Genomic DNA, 24,901 nt, shown 5'->3' on the forward strand with positions numbered 1-24,901 from the left:
GTAAAAATAAAATAAAGGAAACGAAAACTAATTGCCCACGGGAATAGAGAATAAAAATAGGCGATTGTGTAGATAAAAAGCTATGTAACTCCATTCTTAAATAATAAAAGTGATTTGGTCTCTTTTTGATCATTCAAGAGGGCCTTATGGGAATAAATGAAAAATGCCTCCAAAATCTTTCTTTTTCTAGTCTCTTGGCGCCTTAGACAAGATGGACCAATTAAAGGCGTGATCGGGATTTCTGACTAAGTGCTTAGAAGGTTCGGATTTCTCACTGTTGGAGTTATGTTCTTTCCATCTCACAATAGCATTTCTCATTGTTTCTCCTATGTAGATAGTGTTACACGTCGCGCATTCTCCCTTGTAAATGACTTTGCTATGGTGGTTAACTTTATCCTTTAATGGGAAAAGAGACCTGACTTTAGTAGTTTTCCACGTGTAAACAACTCTGACTTCTCCATTCGTAAACGATTCTATGTTTTTGGCAACTTTTCTAATTGACGCCTCATTCTTGGGACAGAATGGTATTTGGATAAAAACGTTCTTTTTATCTTCTTTGAACAACCAGTCTGGGATTATCATTTCGTCAGACAGATTAGGCTTGAAAGCGTTTATTTGAGCTTCAATAAAACGAACCGGATAACCTACAGCTTTGAACTTTTTGCGGATTCTTTGGAGCTCTAGATTAATTAGTTTTCGTTTCTTTTATTATATTTTTACACATGATGATTTTGCACATTTTCTTTCTTTTATTTCGCTTGTCCATGATTTTTACTTGTATTCCCTTGGGTAGAACATTTTAATTAAATCAATTAATTATTTTTTTGTAGATATTTTGTATAAAGGTTTTTAGCTTAGGATATTTTTATCACTTGAAAATGTAACTCAGTTACGAAAAGCTTCGTGCTAGTTTATAAATTAAAAATAAATTTTTAACATGTGTTTTTAAAACTTTTCTTATTCAATGTATATTGTCTTTGAGCTCCTGTCTTTGCCATAATTAGCCTCATTCAGTCGCCCACGATCAATTTCGTCGTACCATAACACCCCCCGAGCAGGTTTTTATAGCAACATAAGCCAAACCTCTTTTTAGTGCACACCTCAATTCGTGGACACTTTTTGTAGTACTAATAATGTCCGCTATAGAGTAGCTTCACTGTACATAAATATTTGTCAAGTTTTAGTGACTGATCTGGATTTCACCAATTGACCTTGTGATATTTGTTGATCACATTTTTTGTGATTTCAGTCTTTTTGCGTACTGTTTTCAGACATTTCATGACAGCCGTAACTATTGACGAAAAACTTTAAACCGTACAACTAACATGTTGAATTTATAGAGCTTAAAGAAACACCTAAACCGGACATATGTTTGTCTAATTAAGTTCAAGAAGCAGCTGCTTAAAGTTGCAAACGTTTCCAACATTCGAAAAAATAATAACGATTTTACATATTCTGTGAAATTTATGCAAACATCTGTCAGTGACTAATCGCTACAATATTTTTTTTATACTTATAACTTGTGAAAATGTCGTGTTAGTAAAATCTTAAATAATTACTTAAATAATTAGTCGAAAATAAAATTAATATAACATCTTCTTCACCTTCCATTCTCTGCGAAAACACTAAACACGGAGCCACAGCTACGACGAGTTTAGATTTGTATACATGCCATATTACGTGAAGTTGCACTGTACGCACATTCAACATTGCAGTGAACAGCCTTTGTAAAACGACAAATAAAATATAAGCAAAACGGAAAGCAATGCTTTACAAATTCATTAATAGTTAAAAACAAATCAATATGACTTTCCAGTTTAAACAAGGTTGTGTTCTGCGTGTTAATACTATATTTCCTAAAAAGATCCTGCAATTTAAAAAAAGCTAGTATACTGAAAGAATACTTACGATAATTTTGTTCGTACCCAGCTTGTCATGATAGCAAGCATTTGGACCAGACCAACCATACTCACATTCGCACCCTCCCGGGATGAAAAAAGAACATGTTCCAGCTGAAAAAGCGTAACAAAAGTATTACATTTTTTTTAAAAAAGACATGGATTGCAAAAAACTTCGGCACTATTTAGAGGCTATTCGTGTGAGGCGAGTTGGCCCGGTTAAGCAGGCTAAAAAAAGTCACGAAAGTTTGTTTATATGGACGGACTTCTCTTTAAATAAATTTACTTTAAACCACAACAATTTTTATAAGAATGAAATCCATGAAATTACTAATATAATACCCTTGCGACACCGTAATACACCTTTTTTCTTTAGTTTCACTTACAGAAAGAACGAGAAGTGTGAATTGAAACTTAAATTCTTACTATTTGAGCAAGCTGGATCACATTGTCGTTTATATGAAGAAGGTAACAAACCATCGGTAGCAAGTTGTTCTTCTGGTGAAGGGTCTTGGCAAAAGTTTTGAAACACGTATTCCGATCCACAAGTGTTTGGTCTGGTATGAGTCGAACACGCCATGCTGCAATTACCTTCTGCCTGTGTGAGATTTAATAATTTCAAAATATTATACAAGCCCTTACTCTGCTTATTCAATAAGATTATAATGACAATTTTAAGGGCTTAAAATAAATAATTATTTAAAGCGCACATTTGTGCTCATGGTCATGGTTATAATTTAGCATCACTACCAGAGCATGTACCTTGGTTGATTTTCCAGATCGTACCCACTGACTGACGTTTCCGGTTTAGATAAAACCTGGCATAGCAAATAAAGCATGCTGTAAATGATGGTGTCTAAATCTTGATTATGACCACAAATGCTCAACATGATGGTGGCAATAAAATTCAGGATTTGAAAAATAATAAAAAAGCATGTGGGAAGTGACGGTGATGTCATTGTTCTTTGATACTGTTTCAGACCAAAATTGTTAAAAAATTTAAGACTGCTAAAAGATTGTCTGTTGAAAAAAGAATTTCAAATATCGGTCGGAAAGTGAGTTTACTCCCCAGGTACTTTCTTTGTATACATTAAATTTTACCGGCAAAGTCCGCGTTTGACGGGAAACCACGAGTTTCCCGTTACCGACGCATTTTCGATTTCTTTACATTGTATCGTGTATGCATACCAAAAATATTTAATCAATTTAAGAATTGAATAATTATTGTATTTTTGTTAACATTATTCTGACAAATATTTTTCGAAAATTGATTTGAAAAATGGTTCCGTCTATTCGGTCCTTCACGGGTAGTAAAATACAAATTGAAAGCGCCCAGATTGAACAACGATATAATAACAATTCAGCACATCGATTTTCTTCATGTTGTTGAAACAAAAGAATGCTGTGATTAACAAAAAGCAACTGAGAGGAAGTGAAAATTTTTAGAACTTAAAATTTAGAAAATGTTTTGATACTTAAGAAATTGGCTAGTGTTGCAATGTCTTCATAATACAAATAAAATTGGATTTTATTTCCTCGGTTTCAACAGAAAAAAGAAAATTTTAAAAATAACGCGTACCACCACACTTGTCGAGTAGTTGCTGGTGGTAGAACGCACATAAACATTGTTGATTCCAATCCAACCCACATAACATAAACATCTTCCACTTGACAAGCACGCAATTGCTTGTCCAGGAACTACTGCGCAATCACCGACTGATTTACAGGCTGAAAAAAATAAAAAAATATTAAAAAGGCATCAATCAATTTTCGGCCACAGGTTAATTCGCTGATGTTGCTTGTATCATCACTTCAAACAATATTCAAGGGCTACATATATATTTATATGTTCGAGTCTGTAAATTACATACATGCCAGAAAAATAGCCAGTTTGCTTTTCACCGCCATAATAAGTGTACGTAAGACTCGTTTTAGTAGCTAAGCTTCTAAAGCAATGGCGTAGGACACGCCACGACACCCAGCATTGTTTTTTTATATTCGACACCTTGACATAGTAAAAAAACTGGCTAGATGCGCGCCTGACGAAGAACATAATAAAATGTGTGACATATAGCTCTAGAAAACTCAAACGAACATACGAGTTCGCATTAGCGATATTAGTAATAATATTTCTATTCCGCGCTAGGCTGCAACTTTAGTGCGCACTAGGATATGAACTAGTGTGCACTAACTTGGAGTCTAGTGCGCACTAGTGCAGAGTCTCTTCTTTCACAAACTTTAGTGCACATTGTATTATTTTCTAGCTTGCAGTAGCAAAGTAGTGAGCACTAAAGGTCTCAGTGAACTGCTGTAAAATTGTCGCAGATATCAGCCACCGCATACTGACACTTAAACACAATATTACTACAAGCGTTTTCATCTCTTAGTTAACTTTGTCAATAAATATAATAACTCGAACCTGACGAAAGAGATGGAGCTGGTGGAGTTTCGCATGTTTCCCCGGTGTATCCAAATTTACAGATGCATTGATAGCTCGAAACAGTGTCTTGACAAGTGTGATGGGGACAAGGTGAAAGCTCTGCACAATTTGACGTAGCTGTTGTAACTTTTGTGGTTGATACAATACTTTTAATGGTTGGCGTTACCTGTAAAACAATTTTTTTTTATCGTTCGTTCGTTCGTTCGTTCGTTCGTTCGTTCGTTCGTTCGTTCGTTCGTTCGTTCGTTCGTTCGTTCGTTCGTTCGTTCGTTCGTTCGTTCGTTCGTTCGTTCGTTCGTTCGTTCGTTCGTTCGTTCGTTCGTTCGTTCGTTCGTTCGTTCGTTCGTTCGTTCGTTCGTTCGTTCGTTCGTTCGTTCGTTTACTGTACTGTTTTACACTGACCTGTTCTGCAGAAGGTTCGGTTTGATAGTGAATCCATCCATTGCTTGACTCAACTGTAACATCTTCATCCGTAATTTCATTAGAGAGCAGCTCACAATTATTTAATTCGAAATAATAGTTTATTGATTTGCAAGTTCTTGTTAATACACATTTGTAAAGGCAATGGCCAATCGTTGGAGACTTCTCTGACAAAATAAGCCCGCTTAGCAAACGCTTGTTATTGCTCACTTTGCTGAATGTAGCATTAAAGGAATTCCCGTTACGATATATCTCAGCATAGGTAAATCCAAAATAAGTTAGCATTAGGAGTAGTCGTCTATAATGAAGAAGGAAAATATAGTAATCAAATCTGGAACAATGACGTTTATTATCATGTTAGGCAAGCAAGAAAGCGGGGGTTCAATTACTAAGAAACCATACTATTTTAATACGCCATTTTGAACGCACACACCCATACACGCTTTGCCCCATTCCTTTAATGAGCATAATACGAGGTTCTAACCTTTCACATAAAGTTTGCAACCGATGTGTATAACGCTAGCTGTTTTGATGGTTACTTTTTGACCGTTTTTCGACTACCTTATCGGTAAAAAAAGTCGGCAAAAATATTAGTCACTTAGACAAAATTTAGTCACTTTTTGCCGATTAATTTTTTGAATTTAGTCACTTTTTGCTGTGTAAGTTTTGGGATTTAGTCACTAATAAAAAATAATTGAATAAAACTGATAAAAATTGGCAACAAGGAGAAAAATTGGCAAAAAGATGGTCGGAAAAGAAGTAGGAAAAGAAGTTAGGTCGGGAAAAAATGTCACTTAGCCAAAGTTTAGTCACTTTTGCCGACTTTTTTTTTACCGATAAGGTATGTACCTTCTATTTTATGTCATTCACGATTTGGTGTTTCAAATTTTAGTATCAATATTTTTTATTACATTTTTTAGCCATGTATAAATATTGTGTAAAAAAATAATTTTAGGAATTAGGCTAAAAAAAGTAGCTAACTACTGCTTTGTATCCCTTTGGCTAAAAAAGTAGTTAGCTAATCCCTTTGGCTAAAAAAGTAGCTAGCTACTGCTTTGTATTCCTTTGGCTAAAAAAGTAGCTAGCTACTGCTTTGTATCCCTTTGGCTAAAAAAGTAGCTAGCTACTGCTTTGTATTCCTTTGGCTAAAAAAGTAGCTAGCTACTGCTTTGTATCCCACCCGACATTAACTGTTTTTTGTGTGTCATCTTCATCAATTTGATTTTTAAGAAGCTCCATCTTGGTTTGTGTCTAGCTATTGTAACCTCCAGAAAAGAGTTAAGGCATTATATTCTGTTCAAAATTCAACAACATTTCTGATTATTTTATGGTATCTATCATTATCGTCTACCCTATCATTAAATGGCCTTATGCAAACCATCAAGGGACCAACAAGAATTACGGACACCACTGAGTCGCTCATTGACGTTATTTTGACAACAAAACCCGAGAATCTAATGGAAATTAAAATCGTTTCAACCGCCCTGAGTGATCATTATTCCATTGGGTGCAAAAGAAAACTTAATAACATTAAACAACAGTATGAAACAATAAAATGTAGAAATTATACAAATTACAATTCTGGTGAATTATCTCGCGATTTGAGTAATGAAAACTGGGATTCAGTTTATGCTGAAAGAAATCCTAATAACGCCTGGAATACATTGAGAGATATTGTAAGTCGGAATTTCAACAAGCATGCCACAAATATTACCAAAAAAGTCAAAGGTAAAAAATCACCATGGTTAACACGTGATATAAAATTGGAAATGAATTACCGAGACACGTTGAACAGAAAGTTTCGTAAATCAAGAACTTCCACTGACTTTGAAAAATTCAAGAGTCAAAGAAACAAAGTAAATAACCTTGTTAGAAAGGCTAGAAACGAACATAGTAGGACACAGAAACGGCAAACGATCCTAAACGATTTTGGAAAACATTGAAAAGAATTTTTCCATTAAAAGAAAAAATCTCAACAGTAAAATCTTTTATTATTGACGGCATAAGAAACTCAAATGCAAAACCTGTTGCATCACGTTTTTGTTCTTACTTCTCTACCATCGTTTCGAAACTTAAAGCCAAGGCAATGCCACTGAATAATTTCCTCTGGCCAAACCGAAGGAAAGTAATTTGAAAACAAGTACTACCTTTGAGTTCACTTAGGTCACAGTTAATGAAGTTTTCGTGCATCTCAAGAAACTCAAACGTAGTAAGGCTTGTGGTTCTGACGATCTTCCACCAGGCATGTTGAAAGACAGTGCAAAATACTTAGCAAAGCCTCTTTGCCATGTAATCAATGCCTCACTAAGATCTGGTATAATACCGTCCGATTTCAAGCTGGGACGAGTGACGCCCATTCACAAATCAGGACGTAAAAATGACATGGACAATTATCGTCCAATTACCGTCTCGGCAGTTTGTTCGAAAATTCTGGAAAAATGTATTCACAACCAGTTATGCAAATTTCTGAAACAGAATAAACTGTTATCTGAAACTCAATTTGGCTTTAAAAAGAAAAGAAACACGGAACTTGCTGCCACACTATCTCTTGACACAATAAAAAGGAATATAGACAATGGAGAGTTAACTGGTGCAATCTTCATAGATCTTAGCAAAGCCTTCGATTCGCTAAGTCACGCACAAATCATTGAAAGCCTGAAAAGTCATAGTGTTACAGGAGTTGAAAAAGAACTTTTCATTGAATACCTTTTGGCCGGAAGCAAACTGTGAAAGTAAAAAATAAAACATCTGAACTTGAGTCAGTAACATGTGGTGTACCGCAGGGCTCGATTTTAGGTCCCCTTTTATTCTTAATTACCTTCAATGACATTGGCAGCGTCCTTTCAAACTGTAAAATACTGACATAGGCTGATGACACTGTCATTTATGTTTCTGGTAAAACAAAAGATAACATCGAAAAATTGTTGACTGAAGACTTCAATCGTGTTGCAGACTGGATCGAAATGAACGATCTTGTTATAAATATGAAAAAAAGGGAAAACGGAATTCATGCTGTTTGGCACTACTTTGAAAAAAGATTATCGGCATCAATCACTCTCTTTCACCAACTCTTACAAGTATCTTAATGTAAAATTGGACCAAACTCTTTCACTATGTGAGCACATCGAGTCGACATACAAGACATCAAGTGTTCATAGAGACGTGTGTGACGTGTGTGTTATTAAATTATTTCGAAAAAATGACAAACATCACAAGAAATAAAAATCATTTACTACGACTTCCTAAGATTAGGCTGGAATCAAGTAGAAAGAGTTTCTTTTTTAATGGTGCAAAAACTTTCAACGAGCTTCCTCTGATAATACGTGCTTCGACATCAATAGAAGGTTTTGTAAAATTATATGAAGAGTTTTTATAATTTATAAATGTTAATTTTTACCAACACATTTTTAGTTATTATTTTAAATTTAATACTATTTTTTGGTGGGACTGGGAAACAGGACACATGGAAGAAAAGAAATTTTGTAATTATATATATATTGTATATTTTACTAATTTTTGAATGGAAAAATCCTGTGTAAATATTCGTTAAATAAATAAAAAAATAAATAAATAAAAAAAATCTGTTTTGGCCAGAGGAAATTTTTCAGTGGCATTGCCTTGGCTTTCAGTTTCGAAACGGTGGTAGAGAAGTAAGAACAAAAACGTGATGCGATAGATTTTGCATTTGAGTTTCTTATGCCGTCAATAATAAAAGAGTTAACTGTTGAGATTTTTTCTTTTAAGGGAAAAATTCTTTTCAATTTTTTCCAAAACCGTTTAGGATCGTTTGCCGTTTCCTGCAGGAGTGTCCTACTATAATCGTTTCTAGCCTTTCTAATTGCTGAGGGATTATTTTAGCTTGACATGTTAACGACAAGCTTTTACTTATTTTTTACTTAAACCGAAAGAAAGATACACCTAAAAGGGTGCGCTCGATACAGAATTGTTAGTAGTTTGCCTTTACTAAGCGCTTAACCGATGTCACTAAAGATTTTTGAACTTTTATACTAAATAATTACAACAATAGCCGTAGCTGAAATACGAACAAAGTGCTAGTCCTTTCTGTAGTATATTAACTTTGGTAAAAACTTTTCAATGAAGACATCTTAAAATTATTTACTATTGCAAAGTCCAGAGTTGAAAAATGTTTATTTATGCGACTGCATGTGATGAGCATTGATTCGAGTATTTTTAGAACTTGACTTGACGGAACAAGAATGATAGCTTACTAGTGAAAGTAGAGAACATGGATAAACGAATGTCAAGCTGTAAGACCATTGTATCTAAGCTCAAAATCAGATAAAAGATTATCAAAGAAGCACTACAAATACATATATGACGTATATCGTCGTAATTACGTGATTGTTTAAGGAAGAGGAATAAGAAACTAAGCATTATAAAAAAATAATAATACTTTGACTTTACATGGAATGATGGCATTAAATAATAGTAAATATGACAATTATGCAAATTAAATTAAGTTACTATACCGTAAACGATCGATTAAACCCCCTGGGGGCTTATTTGTCAAAATGGGTTTTTGGGGAAGGGGGCGTGTTCGGGAGGGTGCGTAAATGGGAGGGGGGCTTATAAAATTATGCGAAAATCAAGTGGGCTAAAAACAATGATTTTAATAAACACAACATTTTTTTTAAAAGTAATAAAGAAAACAAACACTAATCGATCTCAATATAATGGTTGGAAAGAGAAAAAGGGAGGTCGGACTTGTTGTTCCAACAAAGTATGTTGCTTTGACAGGGAGCAAGATATTCGGAAATATATAAAAAGAAAAACACCCTAACTTTGAATTGGATATTATAACCACGAGTGTTATTAATACCTCAACCTGCGAAATAAATACCATTTATTTAATTGTTTATAGTAGTATTTTTTCAGTCCCTATCAACTATATTGATAGGGACTTTGGGAGAGGGGGTTTATTCGGGAGGGGTGGTGGGGTATTCGGGAATGGGGGCTTAATCGATCATTTCAAATCATTAATTTCAAATAACAGGATTTGAAAATTGAAATGTCCGGATAATAAATGATTTGTTCTTTTGATCTTATATATATTCCTTTTTCCTTTAGGTTTACTTCAAATTTCAGAAGTTTTCATATTTTAAAAATCCTGGGTTTTTAATGGCGCAGAGGTTCTTATGTCTGTTAATCAGTTAGTTTTATACATTGCTGGTGACTTATTTTGTTTCATACTGTTATTTCATTTTTTTTCAGAGAAAACTGACAAAGTTAACAACCAACGTTTCGATAAAAAGGACCACACATTGCTGGGGAATAAAAATTTAATCCATGCCCACTGCATAGTTACGTTATGTTTATGTCAACGATTTGCAAACACTGCATTCTTATTGGCAGTTTCAGAAGGATTCGAAACTCAAAGTATTCCTAACTTTTATTGGTTGGTTATCCAAAAAGGCACAAAGAGCTTGAAGGCTGTTACATAAATTTTTAGACTTTCCGAATTAAGATTTTTATCACAAAAGTTATTTTTTATAACAAAGCGTGTATCTGTGTTTTTTAGTTGTTTCATTCTGAATGAGTTGAATAACTTCTGCTTCCAGAGGGATATGCATACTTTATTTCAGTGTTCTATAGCTTCAATCCCCCACAAAAATTATGAGACAAACTGATTTTTCTTTGACTTGTTTTTGGAGTTGTCTCAGCATATTTTGTGGAGGGTTTTAGATTGATTTAAAGAAGCCACAATTTATTACAGCCGTTGCGTAATTTATGTCATTCAAAACAGACATCCCTATTTTATAGCCGAGTGAAGATCCAAGTTTAATTTGTGCTCGACTAATGAAGATAGTGCTTCAAAATAAAACATATTTACAAACTGATGCTAATTTTAAATCAGTTTATTAGATGGGAATAATTTATGTTTATCTTGTCTTGTCATGCTGCTGTTTGTAAACCGGCTAGTCTGCTATTCCGTAAATCCATAATTAGGAGAATATTTCGGCATGGGGTTGCAAAGAAAATAAAAGTAAAATTGCATTGCTACATCAACAAAGAGGTAGAGAAGAGTCACTACCGATGACAGAAAGTACAATTCTGTGTCAGTGAAACAACTTGACTGTCAGCGTATCCATGATAATTTGTAACTGCAAAAATTGTAGCATGCATGTTTTAATTCCTGTTTTTTGTTTTGAAATATTGTGGTACGGTTAAGATGCGGAAAACCATTTTTGGTTATGCTGTAGATACCACCAGTATGGAAACCAGCGTATTTATTATTATTCATTATTTTTTACTCAATCAAATCGATAGAAATATTCAGCTAACCAAGCTTAAAAAAACATTAGTTAAAAGATAATGGAAAATGTGTGATAAAATTTCTTAAAGCTGAAACTTGAACAAGGAAACAGACGATAGTAAATACAATTTTGTTCAAACTATAAATGTTGATTCGATTTACAAACTCCAGGACTTATGCTGCCTTTAAAGTAATCTTACTCGAAGCTAATTTTATAGAATTATTGATTTCGTTAAGTTTTTTTAAATGAAGGTCAAATCCTGCCCAGTTTTCAGATGTAAATGAAGGTCAAATCCTGCCCAGTTTTCAGATGTAGAGAATATAAAATGTTCCTTCTGGCGCAGTCCCGTGCGCGTACACACAGACGTCACTGCAAGTCCCGCTAATCCAGTACCCTGAGGTACCATTCAGTATCATATCATGTTGAGCTATGGAATTCAAGGGATATATCCCTAATAATCACTGCAATGTAGTGACGTCATCAAAAATCATACAAATAGGAGTCCAAATTTTCCAGCATAATTCCTAAAAGTCTACGCATATCAAGATAAGTCCATATCATACAAAAATGAGTAGGGTTATTCCTCTAATATTCATCAAAAATACTAACGCATGCGCACTAAATCTCGGCAATCTTCGGTACTTGTTGAAACGTATATAAAATGGTACTTTGTTACTGGTACTCCGTAGAACTATGCGACAAAGTCAGGTGCCCCATGACATACAACCCTCCACAGGTGAGTACAAAACATACAGCGAAATCTGGCTTTTTTCATGTCAAAGAAAACATGTGAGCGATGGTGAGTACGTATACGAAGGCTACTTTTGTGGAGATGCGTGCTGCTTGGCTTACTTGGAAGAGTGAAAGTTATATCATAGTGCGCATGAAATATCGCTGTGGCTGTTGAAAAGGCGTTTTGGGGGTGACTTGACTCAAAAGGAATTCCTGGCATTGGCTTAAAACGTTATCTTAAAACTATGTTGTAAAATAATACTACTATAATAAATGGGTTGTTTTATAACGCAAGACATGTGCAATAAAGCTGTTGAAAAGCAGCCCTGGCTGTTGAAAAATATCCCTTTATGCTGAGATATATACCGAACCGGCTCAGGACGCAGGACATGTGCAATCGGAACTGCACCATTGATGACCTTTATTGCTGGTATCGGCATCTCCCTACCCCTCATGGCCCTGGCATTAGTACAAGAATCGGAGAGGAAGAAGGAGAATGAACGGAAGATTCAAGCCCTGGATGATCGCCTTGAAGATTATAGAGTAAATGGAGCATTGTAACGACTGTGAAAGAGTACTTGATTCGTACGACAGGTGCACCTGCGGACGTAGGTGTGTGGCAAATGGTAAAATGTTGTGTTGGTACTGCTACCATGAATATATCACGTATAATTGGGGCGGCTGCGCATGTACAATGGCATGCAATTCTCTGAAATCGTTTGAAATTATACAATAAACAAGATGCTACAATTTGAGAATGAGCTTGTCAACCCTAAATTGTTCTACTCATTTGCTGCTACATTTGCAGATACAAACGACATCAACATGGACTACCTGACAGTGTCAGACCCCATTCCTGCTAACGGGGGTAAGGATCAACGGTACATCGTAGAATACCATACAGGGGACCTTGTGGTAGCCCTCAGGGTAAAGACACCCAAAATCTGGTCCCCTCATGGAGTGACCCTGTACAACACAAACGCAGTACCGGCAATGAGTCTCGATTTTGAAGAGAATCCTGATTGGGTTGAAAATTATCGTCAAATCTGGTCTAAGATCAAAGAGTTGATATCTGAGCAATTGACGACAGAACATGTGAAAAAGGACCGTTATGTGAACGCTGAACTCAAGTACTACAAGGATGCAATCAGTAAATTATATGGTAAGCTGGTACCCTATGATGATCCGTGCCAAGCCAGTGCCATCCTAACTATTTCATCGGTGTATGTGCAAGGCAAAAACCACTACCCTCAGGTACATATTACAGAATGCCGACACAAGGACTTTAAAAAAGAATGGCTGCTGAGTGAGAAAAAAAATTATATTTTATAGGTCATACAAGACCTACAAAATATATAAAATTAAGGCTTATACTCAGGTGGAGACTCTAGGTAGCTCTTGCATACTGCACTGACTGAATTTTTTTTTAAAACGTCATTTCTTCCCTCTTCCCTGCCCTTAGCAACTAGCTGGGCACGCTCCTGTTCGTTGATGCTATTCACAATCCTATTAAAACGCTGTCGCATCTGTTCTTTCAGTAGCATATACCTTTCCTTTTCACGGCTAATCAGGCTGTACTCGTAGTCGCTAATCACACCATTTTCCATTGCTTTAGATATTAGATCAATAATAGAGTTGAATTTACTTTCAGCCTTATTACCTTCATGTTTCTCGGATTTGACAGGGAGCCTTTTTTCCGTTGCCTTATCTCCTTTATTGGGCGTGATGATATATTCTTTAAAACCCAAGTCCTTCACAAAATCTACTCCCAAATTACTTAAAATGGTACTGGCAGCCAGCAAACCAACACCCTTCTTTTTATATATTGAATCACTAATATCTCCACCCCTACAAAGAAGACGTTTTCCTTCCAAATGAAAAGCATTATAGGAGATCACATGGATGGGTCCCATCCTCGGATTCTTTCCGTATCAATATACTCGTAGCCGTAGTGGCTCTTTGTTGTCGTTGTCCCGATGTTGATGAAAGTTGCTGCGTTCGAAGTGCCTGCTGCGTTGATGGCCTATCTTCCTTATCACCTCTACCATCCCTACTAATATCATCCTCATGCGTGAATACTGGATTATCATCAATTTTATTAAAACATTTCCTCCTATATAATAAACAATTCATGTTTATTATATAGAAGGAAATGGCATTTGGAACCATCCTAGATCCATATGTGAAAACTAAGCATCTTTTAGGTATCAAGGGCAGAAAGCAAAGGGTTCAGATTAGCTACATCCCCTCTACAATCAACCAGAATGAAGACCTTTATATTTACGCGGCAAACATGCCTCGGAATGATGTCATTTTTCCGGGTAGTCACAAGTTTTTGTTTGACCTGATGTTAACAGCAACCAATACAAAACGTACCATTGTCAGCAATATAGGCAAAAGTCTGGTAAAAAACCTACGTATTACCCTAAACGGCAAAGAGGTCCAGAATGTATCTGAATATAACATCCTGGCAGTGTACCGGGACCTCTGGCTGCCGAAATTTGACCGTGACAACAACATTATTTTCGAGGGCATAAACCCTAATGACGGAACGATCAGGACCTTACAGGCAAAGCTAGTGATCATGTAGGTACGGATGAGGAAAAGGCGATTGTTGCCGCATATGGCGACACCTTTTGCATACCAATGGGAAAAATGTTTGAGCTGACGACTTCTATCCGGCGGAATTTCATGATATGCTTCAATTTGCTACACATATCTCATGCCGACGTCATCAAAGATAGAGGGACGGCAGCATCGAGGAGCACGGCAGCCAAGGCAGCCGATGCCACGTACAAAATAAGCAATATCAAGCTCGAGTTTGACAAGGTTACTCATGAAAGCCTGGCAAGTGCTATGATGTCAAGATATGGTCGTCTCGCTTTGCCCTATGAACGGATACTCCGTAAAGTAGTCGTGATGAAAAAGGCAGATACCAGTTACAACAATTGACACTCCTGCCAAGTCCTTGAAGGGTGTCTTGCTATTGTTCATAGACCCTGCAAAAGTGAAGTCCTATTCTGGTGTCAATGAGGTGTTCTACAACCCGAAAATTGAGAGTATTAGTATCACCGTCGAGGAGGAACCAAATGAGCTCTAGTCGCATGCCATGCTTCCCAAGGACCACCTCGAACAGATCGTCATCATTTTAGGTGCCCACGATAGTAACGTCACCATTGGCCAATTTTTCAACGAAAGGTATGCCCTATTTGTGGACTTCCGGACCTCTCCCGATGATATCCTACATGGTAGCGAAAGGCCCATAAAACGCCTGAGTGACGGGATAACACTCCATATGACGAAGAAATCCGATGGAACTGGGAATTTTGCATGTTATGTGTATCTGTTACAGGAAGCGCAAATGAACATCCTTGATGGAAGGCTCGATCGTTTGGAGTACTGAAATAAAGATGGCAACGATAGCTGTGATTGTGGCCGGGTCGGGAAATGAGTTTACTCTCCGGGTACTTTCTTTGTATACAGTCGGCTATACGGGCCAAGCGCGGGATTTACGGGAAATTGCAGGTTTTTGTTTGCCAGCGATTAAACTGCTTTCACTCGGCGTCTCATCAAAAATGAAAACATTCTTGAAAAATCGTTCGGGAAATGAGTTTACTCCCTGGGTACTTTCTTTGTATACATTCGACTATACGGGCCGAGCCCGGGATTTAATCATGTTAAATGTAGAAGTTCTTGGACAATGCATCAATTTGATCTGCTGTACATGCCACATGACAAGCTATATGGTAGCACGTACAAGTATATCCTGACAGTTATTAACGTGGCCTCGAGATATAAGGTAGCGAGGCCATTGAGAACCAAAAAGGCTAACAAGGTCGCGGAGATGTTGAAGGACATCTACAAGGCAGGACCCCTTCATTACCCCAAAAGCTTCCAGTGTGATAACGGTAGCGAGTTTAAATCGGATGTAACCAAGCTACTAGAAGGCAAAGGTGTTGAGATTAAGCGTGCTACTACCAAGTACCGCCATACGTTTACAGCCTTTGTAGAGTCTTACAACAAGGTTCTTGCGGAAAGGCTCTTTAAGCCTCCATATGCGCAGGAGCTGGCTTCTGATGAGACTAGTACCATTTGGGTCAAGCATCTGTATACATCATCGTGAGCATCATGAAGGGTCTCAACAATACTAAGATTACCATGATAAGTATAAAACCCAGCAAAGCAATTTAGATGGATGAGATACCGCTCACGTAAAGCGAAGAATATCCCGAAGAGAGACTCCTACCTTAGGATGGTTTATGCCTATCTCTACTACAACATCGGGAAGAACACAGTGATGCGAGACGACACGTCACTGACGCCTGGTGGAGTAAAAAGATGTATAGGTTGGTACGTATAGTAGCAGGTAGTTGTGTTTTATACTACTTGAAGGACGATCCTGAAAGGAGCTTTGTGTCGGAAGAACTCATGCTGATCCCGGAGGATGTTCAGGTACCTCCAGAGGATGTAAAGGACTGGTAAAGAGTATCTTCAAGAGTACCTCTAGAGGTTCATCCTCCAACTTTTTACTCGGATCTCTTATATACAGCAAAGGGGGTTTGTTATAGAAAAATTGAGGATATTGCTTATTGTTGTCAAGTCAGCCAAATCCAACAACCTCAACGCCTTACCCTTGATAACCTTGTTCTCTTTAACCGAGACGATATAAAGTCCTAGCGTTTGAATATCATCCCCGAGATCCTCATCGATCTCGCTTCTTGCAAACTTACACCACGCTTTCCTGCCCGACCATACCCTGTTTAAAAGGTCTAGGTCGCTAGAGTATTTAATTCCTTCATCGTACTTCCCATTTTGGTACCTGAAATTTTCCGGGCAGGTAGGGCAATAACAAGTTAATGATCCTGCCTTTATACAACATCGCATTACAGGTACGCGGGTATCGTAATCCCCCGCAAATTGCTGTTTTTGTACGTAGGCTTCCATCTTTTTGATATTTCACTACCTTATATCTCGAAGCCAAACGGGTCAATGGAGGAGGGGTTGGGAACCCATTTGTCTTCATTTGAGGGTTGGTTTGAAACTAATGTATGACGTGAGGATAATTTTTAATACCCACAATAGTAGTATTAAAAATCGTGTCCACCTATTCTGCAACCTCTAGGAGGCGTTCATGCGTGTGATGCTGACCAAGCCTATAATGTCAGACCCTCTCTGGGTTTACCCCGATATATCCACGTTCTCGAAGCCAATTGTAATGGAAGATAGCGCTGCCAGTACCATAATCTTACCCTTACATCTTTCTATATACCAATGCCTGCCAGAGGTTTTCAACGTGGTCATGCGTGTTTGGATTTTTTCAGCTCGGCCTTGATGTCATCCCAGTCCGAAATCATATTAGCCTCTTCATCTATCATTTTCATATCACTCCTCTCATGTGGATACCATAAAAACAGGGCTTTCTTCTGCCTCCTCAGACTCTTGGGCAATGCAGTATATGACTGCGTGAGTAGCTACAAACTGTGCTTCCGGCGCCTGCCTGAAATAGCTAATTCAAGTAGGCTTTGTCGACGCTTGTCAAGACTTTCATCGCCTATGACGTCGTCAACCACAAACAACGTGTTCTCTCCTGCCAACAATGAGGACAGTTTTTGGATCCATTCAAACATCTCATTTCCGGGGTCTATATGGAACACGTAAAGGTCTTTCCAGAGTGATGCCCTCTGTAGGTCGTATTCCACCGTATGGTCGGGTACAAAATGATGATATTGTGGAAGTGCTTTTTATACTCATTTTAGAAGAAGTTCAGTACACGCTGTGTATTGCCACAACTTGTCGGACAGGTGAAGAATGCCGTGTGGAAGTCTTTTAATTCAACATTTTATTTCAATAGTTTGACCACTTTCAATGCATTGCGGTACCTTTTGCGGAGTAGTGCCTTCTCCGGACTTTCTCCAATTAGTTCGGCGTACCGAGGTATAATGTTGTATGTGAGCAGGGTATAGAGAAGTAGGTAATTCTCATCCTGTTTGAACCCTCTTATTTCCCTATCAATGACGAGGAGGTCAACTTCGTATTCAACGCCTTCGATGTCTTTCTTTTTGACACCCCGGCTCGCCTTCGCTTTGGCCAGCCAGTCTATATAACTGTTGGTTCGAGTATGTCCCCTAATCTTGAACTTGTCAGGGGCAAGCAGCTTTTTGCACCCCTTACAACGTTTGCTCTCCATTTAGTATTGCGGTGTTGGCGAGTTCCATGTTTCCTGATACCTGAAAGTTGTCTTGTGGCGTACATGCAACTCGAAGTTCTCCCAGGTATAACCCTCGGAGAACTGGGCCTTTATATGATCCTGAAGTATAATTATCAACTCATGTAGTGGCTGCATATAGGTGCGGCGCCTGGGGCGATCCTTTGATAGCCTCTTTTTATCAAGGTAGGGGATGCATGTACTTGTAGTTTCACCATTGCCCCAGATTTTGAACTGGTTCAAGGGGAGAGATTTTGAACACTTGGAACACTTTATGGCTTCTTCCATATTTCTATTTAACTCAAGGGCAAAAAAAAAATTATCATATGGTCTATTTTGGAGTTATCAGGGACTTTTTTTACCATCCCTGTTTAATTGCATATTCGTCAAATATAGCCGGCAAGTTTAAGACCGTCGTCCAAGTTCATCTTAGCGCCAGGCCTAGAAACCCCCAAAGCTTTCTTTGCTCCCATGGCGATCAGGATTGTGTATGAGACTTCCCAGAGAGAATCATTGACCATCGTCTCTTTCGGCCCCATTTTGCTGTCATCATGCTTGCTTGTCATTTATTATTACTGCATTTTAAAAATATCGATCTAAGGCTTAGTTTTGCCATGTTTCCCTGCTGAGGCTCCGGGTTAGCTGGCTTGTTAGATTCATTCCCGTCCCTGCCAAATTTATACCAGACGCTTACTCCTATAGCGAGCACGGCTAAGGTCCCGAGTCCATAGAGTATACATTGTCCATCGACTGTACGGAACTGGTCTCAGAAGAGGATTTGACTGCTGGCTCTACAGTACCATCAGTGCCGCCAACTTGTGTCCCTGCAGAACCCTTCCCGGATGCTTTCGTGGTTTTGTAATGATTCTCTCCTCTTGTTTTTGTTCCTCTTCGCTCATTTTGTTATATCACCGTCTCCTCCTCCACCTCCTTCTTTGCGTTCTCTTTCTTCTTGCTCATATGCCTCGCAGTATGGCCTGCTACAAGTAGTGGGGCTAAACACCTCCCGATGGTGCAGTACACGAGTATTCTCAAATCTGTCTTAGAGTTACAGATTATAGGGTCTTCTTCGATATCCTTGCGCAGTTTCTCTACGCTGTCAATGTCGACTATATTTCCAATCATGCTAGCATAGAGGCTAATAACATGGGTAGACAGTGCTCTAGCTGTTTTCTCCCCTTTCTCTTGAAGCTCACGTTGTACGTTATCGGCATATACCTTTCTTACCGCCTTATCGGGGGCCTTTTCAATGGACCCTTTTGTACATTTCCCGGGTAGGAGATGTCCTTTGCCCTTACACAAGGCTTCTTTCAGCACCTGACGCTTATCGATGGGCTTTTCAATATTTTCATATTTTGCAGAGGCATTATCAAATACTTATGCAATATCACACATCCTTTTTATTATACGTTTATATCGAAGGAAGCAAAACGTGATCACGGCATAGGGTAGAAGAATAGCGATTAGTAGGCATATGTCTATTTTATTCCCTGGTAGACGCCAGGCGGTAATGTCCCCTGCCAAGCGTTGTAATTTGATCTGGTTGCATGATCCGTTTGTCATCTGCCCTGTTGAGTGCTAGCTTGTTCACTTCCTGCGTGTATACCTTATGATCTTGTTTTGAATTAAGACCTGGCTCTTGTGGATGCCAAGGCCCTGTTCCAGACACCGCTGATAGTCGTCGAAGGTGATGGATTTTTTCGTAACAAATCTCTTCACGCCCTTCGCTACGCGATCACCCCCTCTTTTGTAAGGCTCTTGTAAGCATATAGCTTGGCTCTTAATGTGACGAACTCGGTCATAATTTTACCACCTAATTCGCCCTTCATGAGGCGTACCAGCTTCTTGTTTTTCCCTATAGGAAGAGACCTACCATTATCCGGATTATAGGCACTTGTACCGAAGCGTGCCTTAACATCTTTAGTGATATCAACATAGAAATCATGTGTCCTTATATGGTACACAAGGGAGTCTATGTCCATGTAGCAGAGCTGTATTTGCTACCATATTTTGGTTGCATGTAGTCGTAATGGAACTCGTACATCACCATATCTTACATATCCAGGATGTCCTGGCCTATATACAACAACTTATTCATTTTAACTTTGGTCTTGCCCATCTCTACACCTGTTAGGTTTTTGCTAAACCGGCTTTTAGCTTTGAAATTTGGATTCAACACGAGTTTCTTGTACTTGTCCTCGTTTGTGACCAGCTGAATATTGCGGTGATTTCTGATACTTTTTACTATGGTCTTCCCAAACACGCTTAAATTTATCAGTTGCTAAAAGTCCTTCTCGAACTCGTTTTTGGTGTTTGTTATCAGCCTCGTGTTGTGATATATATAGCCCTTCAGCCATGCATTCTGGTTAAAACGGATTACCCTGCGTACTCTCTTCAATTCAAGCCCATGTTATATGCCCTTATTTAATGCCCTGATATGCACCACATATCTACGCTCGTCCTCCAAAATTGGTACTAATTTTTCAACCTTATGGGCTATCGTGTGTTCGGGTAGGAGCGGCAACTCGTTATGCCTGTCGTGTAGTCTCTCTGGGTAGTCCATATCAACTTCCAGGATATACCCATGCCTATTGTCCTCAGCGAACTTCTAGATCCGCTTTTTGGTAATGGCCCCAACGTTTGATACCCATTTGAAGCCGTCCGTAGGTAGGTCTTGACGCATCGTCCAGCCGTATAGGTTGTTGGCATCCAGATACTGCAGGTAGGATGATTCAACCTCTGGATCATACTGATCTCCCATGTACTTGTTATTTGCTTTGGCATAACTATGTACAGCTTAGGTTATACCTCCTCTTATTCCCTTCTCGAACATCAGGAGCATGTCGGGGTCTGTGAGGAGGATCTCTACCTGTAAATTTCAGTGCTGCTTTCCAGGCGAGGCCGGGTGCACTTTGGAAGTGCGCAGGATCAAGCTTGTAGCTTGTCAAGCACACGTCCCGAAACGTCTCGAAGACGTCAGCTAATAGCAGGACGTCCATGATTAGGTAGATGTCATGGTAGTCCCCCATGGTGACGTTATCACCCTCCAGGTAATGACATTCCATACCTTTTTAGCATATTCATGGTCCCTGTCGCTGATACCCTTCATATTCAGCTTGCTGCAGAAGGCCTCCTTGATGGCAGCTCCAGCTCTTTAAATCGCTGCCATCCATCCATGTACTCATAGGGGTACACACCTTTTCTCAACATCAGCCTGAAGGTATCATCTTTGTCGATGAACTTTGCCATGGATGGCATGTTTGCCTTTACCCGTTCACGATTAAGCTGCTTCGTGGTATTTGAGTCACAATTTTTACACCAAAATCTTGCCATGTATTCAGCCTGTATGCTCTGGAATTCAAGGCAAGTATCTGCACACTGTTGACAATTCATGCTTGCAGCGTTTGTTCCAATGAGGTTGCTTGCCAATTTGTCTAGACTGGAGGGCATGAATCGAAAACTTTCGATGAACCGTATCTCTATGGTCTTGTATGTCTCACCATCACCGTATCCCATACCTCCAAGCGGTACCTTGATTTTCACGTAGAAACTGACATATTTTTCAATATTTTCAGCTGTATAGCCGATGTCCTGGGTGTCGTACTTCTCGCCTAATTCCCGGATAAACAGGTGTGCATCATACCCCGACAAGTTGTGGAAAATGATGGGTATATGGCTGTGTATCTTGTATTTGCGGTTGCAGCTGTTATGCGACGCGCCTCGATACGACCCAGTATAGTGACAATGGTTCCGAACGTTACGGTTATTCTCGTAATCATCAAAGGGCTTTAGGCAGATGTGGCAGTGCGTGGCCTCGTCATGTTCTCTTTTTAGGACCTCTGTTAGGGGCAGCATGTCCTGCTGCGGGTAGGTATGGTAGAGAAATTTGACCTCATCTTCCAGATGATTGACGGACCTCGTGACACAGTCTTCACCCCTGTATACCGTTAAGGGGTCCGCACATTCCCATAAGCAAAGGTGCTATACCTGCACCAACCAGATGATACATGCTTGCTTAGCTTTCTAGTCTTTTTGCCTCTTGCATCCTCTATCGGGATGAGTAGACTCTCGAAGTCTGCATAGATGGCAGAGGGTACCTTGAATTGCTATTCTCCATCCCTATAATATAGCCATTTTTCAGCCTCTGTCGGCATCGTAATTTTAACAGCCTCGTGATCCTTGCAATATCTATAGTGCTTGTCCCTCGATTCAACTATGGGAAAGCCCTGTAGGCAATTTAGACAAAAATGCATTGCATTCCTATTTTTTGAGGTCTCCTTGACCAGGAGTCGCAATAGACTTTTGACGGTCGTATAATGAGTCTTTTTATCATCCTTGATAAGCAATAGAGTCACCACTTTAGTTCGTCCGTTGTGCATTGATCAGCGTAGGATGTCGATCTTCTTTCCCGCTATATACAAGATGTTCACCGCAATGTTAGGGTTATTCGCCTCGAATTTATGTATGCTTTTGGTGCTGGTTGGGAACTCTATACCTTCCCAGTTATAAAGGTCTACGCAGGGTTTCAGCTTGCCGATCTTTTGTGGGTGTTTTTCAATCTCCTTATGATGTAAGGATGCTATTATACTCCATTTGAAGCACTCCTTATCCTCATTTTTTGGGTTAATAATTGCCTTCTTTGAGGCTATCCATTTAGACAGTTTGATGTACGATGAACCTCTTGTTAGTCTGAATTTGTGGAAGTCTACGTCGAGGATGATTTCAGAGATTGTAAAGCCACTCTAAGGTAGTGCTGGATTTTCAACATGTATTTTAACCTGGGTAAATATCCTATCCAGTGCGTCATCTACGTCGTTACCCTGGAAGACTGACGTCATGTTGCTAGTGAAAACGTTATTCACCTCGATATACTTCTTATCGTTGGCCTCCTCCGGGTTTGTCCTGTTATGAGCATGCTTATGTTCCTGTGGTGTAAAATCTTGCCTCAGCTGTTCTTAGAGATAGTTTTCTTCAGCCTCCCGTTCATAACCGTACGTTTGAGGACCGCATAGGTTCTCTTGACCCCCTCTTTTATAGGCTTTGGAGCGGCTTCCACAATCCAATTATAAAATCCCTTCATACCATCCCTTACAGCAGAACGATTTTTCGACATCTCCTGTTTCTCGAATAGGTCCATATTGCATGGAGGTAATACTCAGTTATGCCATTCCCTGATTTTACCCCCGATAGTTGGACGGACCTTCGCCATCTCCTGCTTCTCAAATATATCCATATCCCCTGGTACCATAGGCTTAGCTGGTTGTTTAGGTGGCCTCCAAGCATACTGCTGTACATCCCCCGATGTTGGTGTAACTGGAACCCTTTTAGGTGGTCTCCGGGCGTATTGTGGTACATTCAATAAAGAAATTAATTTAGCCTTGCGTAGCCTCTAATACCCGGTTAAACCACGGCTTTTAGTTTGATCACGTAATTGTTTCACAGTATATGTGTTCATTTTTTTATTGTATGGATTTTTACTTTGTCGGAAGATTTCATTCTGCTCGACCTGGCGTGTCTTTACTGCGCATGCGTTGATTTTCGATGATGTAAGCACTTTATAGGGAATTCCTTCTGCGCTAGAATATTGGACTCATTTGCTGCATTTTATGACGTCATTAAATTTTATAGCTCAATATGGTATTGTACCGTAGGGTACTGGATATTCAGGCACTTGCTGTGACGTCACTGCGTTCGCGCACGCGACTGCGCCAGAAGGAACATTTTATACTCTCTTGTGTTTATAAATTTTGCAAAATTTGAAAATATCTCCTTGAATTTGCCAGTTTAGGAATCTTGTAGCAGTTAAAACTATTAGAAATTCAATGTAATCTTCTAATGACGTCACAAACATCGGTAGACACCAATGATGGGTATACTTTCTTAGTCTACGACAAAAGATCCATTAGTTGAGTACATGTGGCCACACCTCCGCCGTTGGTTTTACACTGCTAGGACGATTATTATTATTATTGTTCTTATAGTTCTACACATGGGTTTTTTTCAAAACCTAAATTATAAGACAGTTCTAGACACAGTACCTTTCACATTCGATTACCTTTGTTTTTTGTCTTTGTTGTTTAAACATTGTGTCGTCTGAAAGTAGATGGTTTATGAATGAGTTGAACTGTTAAATCATTATCCAGTTGCGTGTAATGTCAACTTTTATATGTTTCTTTGTTATATTTCCACGAATAACGTCTTTTTGCTTTTGTGTTTTGTTGTAGACAGGTTGATGAGAAAAATCTAGTATGTGTTGTTACTTAAAAAAGAATTACCTTTGTTTTTGTATGATAAATTCCATGATATCAAACTTCCTTGCTGCGAAGCTGTAGTCACTGTGACAAAATAGTTAACAAAGAATTATTTTCTTGTTATATTAAAGTCGTTTGATGAATGGAAATAAATAATAAATTCTCATTCTAAGAAGGACAATCTGTTGTACCTATGTAACATATACACACACAAGTTATGAAAAAAGAATGTAATAAAAAGTACAATTTAAATTATTTATTTGTATACAGTACGTTCAAAAGTTATATTGATCAAATAACAGAATAAATAAATAAATTAATAATACTATTTTTGAATTTTGAGAGATTTTCTGAGTTTACGTCATTCATAGCTATAGCAATAAGTTAGATTTAAACCATCTTTTATTATTTATCATTTTCATCATACGCATTTTGTTTTTCGTATTTAATTTTGTTAACTCTTCTATTGTTCCACATGAAAATTTAACTCTTCTGCTAATTCATTTATCAACAAAGGCTTTTTTTAATTTTAATAAGTAAGAGCAAATATTATTAAAAGCAAAATAATCATCTTTTTCCTAATAATGTCGGTTTCAACGCAACTTTCCCGACTATGTGGAAAATGTGTGTGGAGGTCGTCTCCATGTTTTATTACCTAATTTCTATGTATATGCAGTTTG

The 24,901-nt window shown here is 38.5% G+C and overlaps 1 protein-coding gene across 2 annotated transcripts; it reads right to left on the minus strand.

Moving 5' to 3' along the window:
- Positions 1 to 1,407: 1,407 nt before the first annotated feature.
- On the minus strand, positions 1,408 to 24,454 carry LOC130630237 (neurogenic locus notch homolog protein 2-like). 2 transcript variants are annotated; one of them, XM_057443650.1, is made up of 7 exons: positions 24,246 to 24,454; positions 4,741 to 5,056; positions 4,318 to 4,504; positions 3,478 to 3,626; positions 2,325 to 2,492; positions 1,909 to 2,012; positions 1,408 to 1,723 (listed from the first exon to the last, which is right to left on the minus strand). In XM_057443650.1, the coding sequence occupies exons 1-7, from the start codon at positions 24,269 to 24,271 to the stop codon at positions 1,537 to 1,539; spliced, it is 1,137 nt and encodes a 378-aa protein (XP_057299633.1). In that variant the 5' UTR covers positions 24,272 to 24,454; the 3' UTR covers positions 1,408 to 1,536. The 2 variants fall into 2 exon arrangements, with proteins under 2 accessions (XP_057299633.1, XP_057299634.1); XM_057443651.1 differs by having other exon boundaries at positions 2,325 to 2,496; positions 24,246 to 24,447.
- Between the last annotated feature and the right edge of the window lie 447 nt (positions 24,455 to 24,901).

This window comes from Hydractinia symbiolongicarpus, chromosome 2 (assembly GCF_029227915.1).
Source record: "Hydractinia symbiolongicarpus strain clone_291-10 chromosome 2, HSymV2.1, whole genome shotgun sequence".
NCBI lineage: Eukaryota > Metazoa > Cnidaria > Hydrozoa > Anthoathecata > Hydractiniidae > Hydractinia > Hydractinia symbiolongicarpus.